The sequence below is a fragment of the Electrophorus electricus genome, chromosome 2, assembly GCF_013358815.1.
Source record: "Electrophorus electricus isolate fEleEle1 chromosome 2, fEleEle1.pri, whole genome shotgun sequence".
NCBI lineage: Eukaryota > Metazoa > Chordata > Actinopteri > Gymnotiformes > Gymnotidae > Electrophorus > Electrophorus electricus.
The window spans coordinates 29,691,537-29,701,856 of NC_049536.1; the positions used below are offsets into that span (position 1 = coordinate 29,691,537).

The 10,320-nt window shown below is 43.4% G+C and overlaps 1 protein-coding gene across 3 annotated transcripts in view; it reads right to left on the reverse strand.

The window, feature by feature from the left end:
• The window catches only part of spegb (striated muscle enriched protein kinase b), a 69,951-nt gene extending 59,851 nt beyond the window's left edge, over window positions 1-10,100 (reverse strand). For 2 of the 3 annotated variants that reach the window (XM_027005664.2, XM_027005663.2), the window contains exon 1: window positions 7,855-9,070. In XM_027005664.2, the coding sequence (XP_026861465.2) occupies window positions 7,855-8,278 (424 nt within the window). In that variant the 5' untranslated portion in view covers window positions 8,279-9,070. Of the gene's footprint in view, window positions 1-7,854; window positions 9,071-10,080 lie in introns of those variants that run through there. The other variant, XM_027005670.2, reaches the window with a different exon arrangement.
• Between the last annotated feature and the right edge of the window lie 220 nt (window positions 10,101-10,320).

Consider the following 10,320-nt stretch of genomic DNA (forward strand, 5'->3'; position numbering starts at 1 on the left):
AATGGCATTAATAGGTGAACCTTAGAAAATTCAACCCACTAAAAGGAGGAATCGTCCATATTGGGCCCTCTGGTTACTAGCCATTAGCCCTAACCACAGGAATTCAGAAAGTACTGAGTTATAAGTCTAGCCTCTACTGAAACCAGGATCTGCCTTTATAAGTTTGTGAGTCTTCCCTGTTTTGTGGGTAGAGTTGTGTGGCTGGAGATGGAGTGATGCTGTTTGCAGGGCTTGGGCAGCTGATACTGCTGAATGGGAGGGGGTGTTGCTACTGCGTGGTGTGTGACTAGATCAAATGAGGAATCATCTGTAGCACATGACTTCACTGGTGGTCTTTATGCAAGATGGCGTAGGAGATGGTCTCTGCACGCACACACACACACACACACACGCTCACACACACATGCTCACACACACACACACACAAACCTGTTTACTTGCATGCTGAATGGCAGCAACAACTGCAGCTCCATTAGGGGAAGTCCCTCTCTCCCTGTGCCCCTGCACACATATATGCAGGACATAGTGAGGATGAAAGACGCTAGGTGAGATAACCTTACAAGTCACGTGGCACATGGAAACTATGACAAACGAAACCCAAAGGAATCAGATCTTTGTTCAGCATTCCATCACGTCAGCCTGATTTGACCTGGACACAATGCCAGCACCTGTCCTCCTTCAGTTCTTCAGCTCGGTCTGGCAGGCCTCATCTGCTTGCAACACTGCAGTTCTCAGATCTATCAATAGGGGGTGCAGCTGAATAGCACCTACGTCATCATCACCCTGCCTGAAGGCCACCCGCAGCCAACACCCTGCATTACTGAAGCTTTTACAGGATCACAGCCATGCAGTGAACCTCAGCTGAACGGCACCAAAGCACAGAGGGCATAGTAAGACAACAGAGAGAACATTGATCACACTGTCTTAAATTAAGCTGTTCCTGCTTACAGCGCTTTGTACAAGGTTTTAGAGTAATGGATGTCTTTGCAGATGAAAGAGAGCAACAGTCATATCAAACATAAACCACCTGTGTTCATCTGGTCAGATCAAACACATTTACTACTATCTAAATTATTATCTATCATCAGGTCATTGAAGATCAATATTCAATTAAATAGGACCATCAAAGAGATTCTGTATATGGTAACCAACTCTCTAACACTATGCAGGTTACTGTTGTATAGCCACTTGTGGGCAGTGGTGGCACAGTGGTTAAGGTACTTGACTTGTAATTGAAAGGTTGCTGGTTCAAGACCTTCCACTGCCAAGCTGTGACTGTTGGGTGCCTGAGCAAGGCCCTTAATCCTCAATGGCTCAAGTTGTAAGTCACTTTGGATAAAAGCATCGGCTAAATGTATCCTTCATCTTTGGTAAAGAAGACTGGTGCATTGTGGGATAGCCCTCTAGCTCTGTATCTGCTGTTCCTAAGATCCTGGAGTAGCATTCATTTCAGAAGGACTGAATCAAATGCAGCTACCCATATGAATGTTTGCTGGCTTAGTGGAAATTATTTCATTTGTGAGGACTGACTACTAACCTAACTGTAAATCCCCAATGAGGTCATGACAGGAAGGCTAACCCTAATCTTACATGTGAACCTAACTATGACTTTCACATTCATTTGGTTTTAGTAAAAACAAAAAACAAACATTTTTTCTAAAGGAGAATCAGAATTCTACCAGTTTGCTTTTCCACCTACAGTTAGACCTGAAGAAAATATATAGATAGTAATAGATGGAAATACACACAATAAGTACACTGAAGAAAGAAGTGGATATTCTCATATATTAAAAAATGTCATTAATTGAAATATTTTACAATGATTTGATGTATTGACTCCGAAGCATTGAAATATTTCTACTTCCAGGATGAGAAAAAAAAATCAACAGCTGTAAAGCAATACAGCAAAAGTAGATCACTAGTTGATAACTTTAGTTTTTGTCTTGTTTTATAAAACAATTTGAGGCCCACATTTGTGTCAACATAATTCTTAGAAATGTTCAAAAGTCTTGCAAATTGGGATTATCAAAGCTGCAGTCTGGACAGCTGTCATCAAAAACTGTCTTGATTTTTCTTCCTTTTTCTCCCCTTTTCCAACCATGAAGCTCTTCTACACACCAACAGCTTCAACAAACTATATATGGATTTTATATGAAGCATCTCCAAGTATGAGACTGCTCAAAGTACACCACTGCTCTTGAGCATCCAAAAAGTGATAAAACTGATACTCCAGCATGGGGCAATTGCATACAAGAAATATTGTATGCCACCACTTCTGGATTGGAAAAGCATGTGTGTTCCCAAAGCCATTGTGAGTGATGAGGGAGGTTCTAATATGCTATGCAAAAATGTAATACAGTATAAGGGAAACAGTAACCCTTCATCAAAGCATAGGGTATTTTCCCATTTACTGAGTCTCTGCATGCACAGCAGCGTCTCATGAGTGACATGCTTAAAGTCTGATTGACGGACAGATTGACTGGAGAGGCTACAGCTCTGTGCATTCAAGCTCAGTGTAAGTAATACTACAACATACAGTGAGAATAAACAAATATATAAATAAAAATACAAAAGAAAAGTAACACCAACAGCTGAATCAATTCTAGCACCAGATTATCATCACAGAGGTCACCGATTAAAATGTTCACAAGTCACCTATTCAATATTTGCACATGGATATATCAACTTCAGCAGCTCCAGGCCCACGTGAATTAGCAATGGCCTTTACCCATAAGGCCAAAGTCAGAAGGATAGTAGCACCCATGGAGTGTTCAATCTGTTTATTAGTTAAATTCAGACCTTGCAGCACTGGCAACAAAAGTACAGTCACCGCATGACTGATACTTCACAATCTGCTTCTTAAGCTTCTAACTGAACGAGACTACCAAAGAGAGAGAGAGAGAAAATAATGGGAGTGAAGCCTACTTTTATTGTTTGGGTCTTTGGTGTAGAGAATACATGTGCCATCACCATCAACTCATATCAAAGGCATTCTTCTCTTCACCTCTCGCTGTTTCCGGGTAGAGTCATATGCCATAATGCAAATCAGGAATGAACACCGTCATGTCCTGCAATCACAAGGACTTCCTGATTACGTCTCTCTCTTCACCTGTAGCATTTCCTGCCTCTCCAGGCCATGCCGGTGTTTCTGCTGTTCTGAGGCCCTGGATCTCTCCTGCTCTAGTGAATCAAACCATCTCTTTCTGGGTCCGTATCATACACCCTCCACATACTAACACATTTTGCACTGAACCACTTGGTAGATGCAACTTTACAACAAAGCCAAAGCATCTGTTGCACATATCCCATGGCAGTTGTACGTTCCATATCAGTTTGCAGTTAAGCAGTACAGCACAGACACCTTCAGATGAGCTCCACTCTTTACTAATCTGACTAAAATGTTACATGGATCCTTACTAAGAAAAGCACTATGATCAATGACTACGTAGGGTCCATGTTTTGGGGGCAGTATCCTAAGAACAAAACTGGTAGTGCCAAGGTAATGGGTCCTCATCCATTGACAGAGCCCCCGCTGAGTGTGCACCGTGGTCATCAGGTCTGACGTGACTCAGGTCGACCTGCTAGTATGTTTTCCTGGTTTAAACAGCAATAATTTAGGCCTGACTATTCTCCCCACAACCAAATTTAGACACACAACAGAGAAACTGTCCAGATACTACTGTTCTGAAAGGAAAGAGGTAGCGAGCCTTTTTGCCTGAGAAAAGCACAAAGCCGTAGAGGCTAGTCTGCGACGCGCTGTCAGGATCACAGCCGCCACTCATTTGGTCTACACGCAAAATGCCAGTGAAGCGCGGACGAAGCACGCAGTAAGCAAGTTGCTTTTAAGGAAATTAAACTCCGGGGGAACTGCCATTAAAGCGTTAATATAAGCGAATTCATAGATTGGGAAATCTAGCAGGGGCGAGGAAGACGAGCACACGAGAAATCTCGCTTGCTTCCACTTCCTGATCGGAAAGGCGCGTGTGTTCCCATAGTCATTCTGCGTGACGGCGGGCACGTGTCAACAGAAACAGAAACAGTGCTACAGGGACATGACAGCATTCTTACACCGCTACAAGCATGTCATATTTTCCTTTTTATTGATTGTTTATTAATAAGTGAAATAGGGCAGCTTCTCGCGAGCGACACGCTTAAATACTGATTTACAAAGATTGACTGGACGCGTTACAGCTGCGTGCGTAAGGAGCTCATTCACCGGGGACTTTACTGCATCAGTGCGAGTGCTTGTGTTTTGTTGTTACCGGAGTAGCAGATTACTCATGAGTCTATGAACCTATGCTTCTTTCGATCGAGTTCTTTCTCGGCTTTTGAAATGCGGGAAAATTGTAATTTTATCGTTTGTTCCTCCATGAATGACTGGCTGTCGTGCAAAGGAAGTGAGCAAGCAGTGGTAGAGGAATGGGATATAGAGGAACAGACCAAATTTTTTTGGCCACATATATAGCAACGGACAGAAGAATCTTAGTATGTATAAGACTGTGATTGTGATTGTGCAAAGTCTGGCTGAGAAAAAATGAGTGTCATGGAAAACGATTCTAGTCATAGCTGTATAGCCCTACTATTTATATTTAGATAATGAATAAATGCAGGCCTGTTGTTTATCCTCCTACTCCCAAGAAGTGAGCTTTGATGTAATCCCAGCTTCAAAACCTCATCACTTATTTAGGCAAAGCTTGATGAAGCTTTGTTTCCCTGGGGCAGAAATTCAAATCCTGTAACTTTAACCAAAGTTGCATCATACGGAAATGAAGGCTGTTGTGTGTTTTTATATCATATTGATATGAAATATAAATTACACTGAAAAAAGGATTCCCCAATTTAACCCCATTTATTTTCTTTTTTTTTTGTTACACAGTAGTACAAAAAAAAAATAAAATAAAAAGAGGATGGAAAGTTAAATGACCAAAGACAAACTACTCCCTCAACCTCTCAGCAAAAACAAGTTTTCTTCCAGTGAGAGTGGGGCACGTCAGTGTCAAGCTCAGAAACAGATGGTAGATACCTCTTAAATTGTACTGAGATCGAAACCTTCTTCCAGCCATTATAATGTGCATTCATACTTTCTATATATTGCAAGATGGCCAACTTAAAAACCCCCTACAAGACCAGTTCCTGTAAACAACACACAGAAAAATGCATTTCCCAGACGGAGCATATAATCACACATCTACACATCCTACACACTGCTTATACATTATTCCAGTCAGCCTGCTCTGGGATTCTGAATGGCACCATAAAGCTCTTAGGATGTACACTGCAGTGTGGTGCAGTGGCTGTACATGAAAACGTTAATCAAACAATAAAGAAGAAACAACATGGCTATATCATGTGTATATGTAGTGTACTTGACTTGTAATCGGAAGGTTGTCGGTTCAAGCCCCACCACCTACAAGTTGCCACTGTTGCGCCCATGAGCAATGCCCTTAACCCTCAGTTGCTCAAGTTGTATTCAGTTATAATTGTAAGTCGCTTTGGATAAAAGCATCAGCTAAATGCTGTAAATGTAAATATCACGCTCATATTACCCTCCAGGACTAGCTGATAACTCTTACAAAGTGTAGCAGGACTTTGTCAGCATTGGCACTGACTGAGATAGGAGACACACTGTCCTCTGCATCTCCAAAAGTTCCTTTTTGCAACTAGACCCAGTTCAGTTCTGGCTAAGTGTAATCCCAGCCAAAGTGCACTTTAACTGTGCTATATGACAAATCCATAAGAGAAAAAGGACCTTTTTAGGATAATGTCAAACCCTAAATCTAGAAAATGAACAATTTAGTTGTTAAAGAGGTTGAGTTGATAAAGATTACTATGTAACAGCATAATCATGTACCCACTGATGGTTATCCTAAATACCAAAAAACACTCCTTCAGAATATTTAAGAATTCATATAGTCTGTAAGTATGTCACCATAGTATGAGTTAGCATACATGTGCAGCCAGGGGCACCATGTTACCACTGTACAGAGTGCAGTTTAAATCAGCCAAGACTCTCAGACAGCTTTATTTCTAAGCATGGTAGTGTTTTTTTAAAAACCCACTTGTGCTGACAGAAGGTTTTATGGTGAAGTATGCGCAAAACCCTTCTCTGGTCACTCATTCAGAGTGGAAATGGTTGGATAAGGTCTAGTCTGAACCCTCACGTCAAGGGACTATATATAGGTGTGATGTCTTGTGAAACTGGAGAGCCAGTGGGCCATTAACATCACAAAAATTTGAGACCTGGCAGATTCCAGGGACAGAAATAACCTAGTTGGGGGGGGGACAGAGATGGGGAAAGGGAAGAGAGGAAAGTGTGATATAGCAAATATATTGTGGAGGATATTAAAAACAGGAAGAGATTGAAATCATAGTTGTGCCACAAAGTGGCAATGAAAGAGAATAAGAGTTAACTGAAGTGGCAGAGAAAGAGAGAAGGGGAAAGAGAGAGCTACAGCTGTGAGTGACAAGACAGGTGCAAGGCTTTGGAGCTGGGCAGACTGGCCAAGGCCGGTCTGCCTTTTAGCAAAGACCTTCCCACTGTAGAAACACTACTATGCATGTTACATTATGGAGACCAAACAGGACTTCGCATGGCACTTAAACAATCGCTGGTGATCATGTGTGACTCAACACCCCTGTTCCATGAGTTCTTTTCCCTGAACACTTACAACACAAATAAAAACAGTGATGTATAACTGACCAGATTCATGGTAGAAAGTGGAAAAAAAAAGAAAACATGTCAGGTGTGATTTTACCACACATTGTTAATGAAGGTAAAGTGTGACGAGGTGAAAAAACTAGCTCTCCTTGAACTGGCATTGACTCCAAGAAACCTGGTCCCAGAGCACCCCATGATACACGGCTCTTCTGCTGACGGTTTGACGATGAAGATATGGGCATCAGGCTTTCAACCCAGAAAGACAAGAAATGAAAACAAGACCCACAGAAAATTGGCAATTCAATTCACATTTACCAATTACCAATCACAATCTAGTGTTATCTAATGATGAACTGGACAATTTATTAGCCATAACGTCTTTTACATGTTTCACTATCGACAATAAGGAAAGTAACCACTGACATGCAAGTCTGACACCTAACCCCTTGCTTTAACCCATGCAGCAATGGCTGCAGATTTACATGTGAAACCAGCAGTTGCAGCAGTATTAAACCAGAGGGCCTTCTGGATCAGCGCTCAAGTGAACCCAGCCTGGTGTATTTCAGCCACCCGACACATAGCAGAGCAGTGTGTGTGTTGCTGTGTTCTGTGATGTATTTTCACAGCTCCACTTTAGGACAAGGAGCTCTTCTCCTCAACTTCCCAGCTGCCACCATCACTCTCTCTGTTTCCAGTGCCACCAAACCGCCCCCCAGGGGGACAGGCTCCTCTCAGACTCCCGGCTAGACATTGTGACTGGAAAAAGAGCCCCCTAGCAGCCTCGTTTTTCTTCACTTGGTTGCATCATCCGCAATTTTGCGAGAGCCATATGTGTGAGGATATTGTGCCAATTATCTCATTTTGCACCAAATCATCATCAGCCTTTTCATTTAAAATGTGAGCGCTAAGCTTTTCCCCTACCTTCACCCAGCTCACCATGAGACAACCAACAGCAGCAGCTTCATTAGACTACACGCTATATCCCTGCAGGGAAAAATCCTCCAAATCCAAATCTCCACACTAACGCTGATTTGGAAACGATCTTGGGACTGAAATTTATCTATGCATTCAAAATCAGACCAGAACTAAAGAGAGATGCAACACCCAGAAAGATCCTGGAGATTTCACCTGTAATGACAATAGCAATATTGTCATTACAGGAGACTAGGAGAGTCAGGAAGGGTATCCGAGGTTACCTTCTCCCAGGTCCAGTACAGCGAGGACAGCACTGCTCCTGGCTTCCCCCAGGTAGTTAGTAGCAATGCAGGTGTAGAGGCCTGCATCAGAAGGCTTGCAGTCGCGGATCCACAGGCCTCCATACTCCTGGTTATCCATGCTGAGGATCTCATCATTGTGGTACCAGTAGAGTGAGGGCTGTGGGTCACCAGCCAAAGCCACCTTGAGGCGGATGTCACAGCCTGTGCCTACAGCAGCATTACGCATCTTACGGATGAAGATAGGGGGTGTGGGCGTGGGATAGATGGAGCTTGGATCAGGCACAACCTGGTCAGGGTGAACTTTAGCCCGTTTGGTGGGTATCCGTGGGCTTGGGGGTGTCATCCCCCCACATCCATCTTCTGCACCCTTCTTCAGGGTCATCTGCACCTCAGCTTTCCGCATGACTCAGCAGAAGGCAAGCTTTCCTCACAAACGTCTGCACTGGCTTGACTGGATGGATGGTCTGATTTGTAAACTAAACCTTATGATTCACTTGGAAACTTTCAATCATCCGTTTCAAAATTTGCCATTTTAATGTTGGAAAAGCCTTTCAAAAGTTGGACTGGAAATCACACACAAAGATCTCTCTCCAATCAAAGCTTCAGTAATGGCAACTTGTTGACAGCAACTCCTGAGTTTCAAAATGACTCCTTAGATATTTAAAGAACCATAAGCAGCCCATGAAACTGCTAAATGTATAAATAAATTCTTTCTAGAAAGGCCTCAGGCAAGTGAAGGTCATCAGTAGATTGCCTTAAGAATGTTTGCAAGCAAGAGTTTCAGAATAGGTTTCTTACATCCTTGAACAAGTCCAATTAAAGAGAGATTAAATAAAATGCATGTTTGGCCAATTAGGTGACCAGAGCGAGTCCGTGCGTTCCTGATGGCTGATATTTTTAGAGTCCCCTAGGATCGTGTTGCATTAAGTGGCTTCCAGTGCAGCAGTTTGGCCTCTGCTTTTACCTTCCTGGTTGGATCCAGTAGGTCTTAATGACAGAAAACAGCCGGATTCTTAGGCATGCCCCTTGGTAGGGTTTTCTCTGGGTGTCCGGGTGTACAGACGTGCAGCTCCACTGTTGTGTTCACTCCTCTCCCCTCTGTTTGTCCTGGGAGTTAAAGCTCCCTCACAGCTCTCTCCCTCAGCAGTCAGGCCCCATGCCGAGGAGACTGAGCAGAGCCACTAAGCCTCCCTGCAACAGCTGCACCTTGATAGGTCACAATTTTTTGGACAGGTCCACGTGCCACAGCCTCTCTTGGCCCTGTGGCCAGTCCCATGTCAATCAGCCAATCGGAAGCTCCAGAGTGACACAGGGCCTAGAGTAGGAGGGCTTTAGATAAAAAAAACAACACACCCCACCCCACCAAATGCTCTTCTTTTTAAAAACAAATTAAAATGAACTACATAGTAGAATAACATTTCCGTACAGTGATGATACTTTTACGTTTAACAGAAAATGGAGGAAAATAGCTGTAAATGTGAACCACTCTGAAGAATACAGCCTGCCATCTGCAGGAACTACCTATGGGTGCAAGTTAAATAAAGAAAAAGTGGAAGGGAAAAAATGAAGAGAGACCTTTGATTTGAAGCAATACTTTTACAGCATATACAAAAACCACACTGTAAACTATTAAACTAAATAATGACTAAATTACACTGACATTGTAAGTTCAAGCTACATTTCCAGTAGTAAACCAGTTTCCAACGCCATGTTTAGCCTTAAATCCCTTAAATATGACCGTTAGTGAATACTTTAGTCGTTTTTACATAAGCCTATTACTAATATAGAGATAGATTCAACAGAAAGTCGGAACACGACCGTTTGCAGTGCGAGTGTTACATCAACAATATGCCCCCGCTCGCCTTAGGCGGCAACTCCAACCGATTCCAAGCCGGGCTGCAATGTGTCCTGCGGGGAACGTCGTCATGGAAACAAGTCCGCTCACTACCCGAGTGAGCGAGATGTGAGGATTCTGCTTAGGCCCAAGAAAGCGCGAGTGGGAGGAGACGAGAAGAAGAGCCACGAGACTTCGAAATTTACACCGCGAGAAAGACAGCTGCAGGCGCAAAGTGACGAGGGGTTTTTACAACAACGACCGTGTGTGAACGCATGCATGGCAATGACTGAGACATTGGGGGGGGGGGGGGGGGCATGGCGAGCATGAGGATGGAAACAATGATAATGAAGACGACGAGTTGGACTTACGTCTTGGGCCGCGCTGCGAGCTTCTCCGCCCAAGCACTGCTAAAGCTGGCGGTGTGTCGGAACACTGCCCTCTGGTGGACCAAACACCACACACTGCTCCGTATCCTCTGTGACATCACAAAGAACCGCCAGTGACCCGCCAATGCCAAATTCCCCTGCAATTTATGTCAAAAGACCAATAAAAGGAGATGGTGAGAAGACAATGCATACATAGACTCGTACTTCTGCTAGTGCCATTTT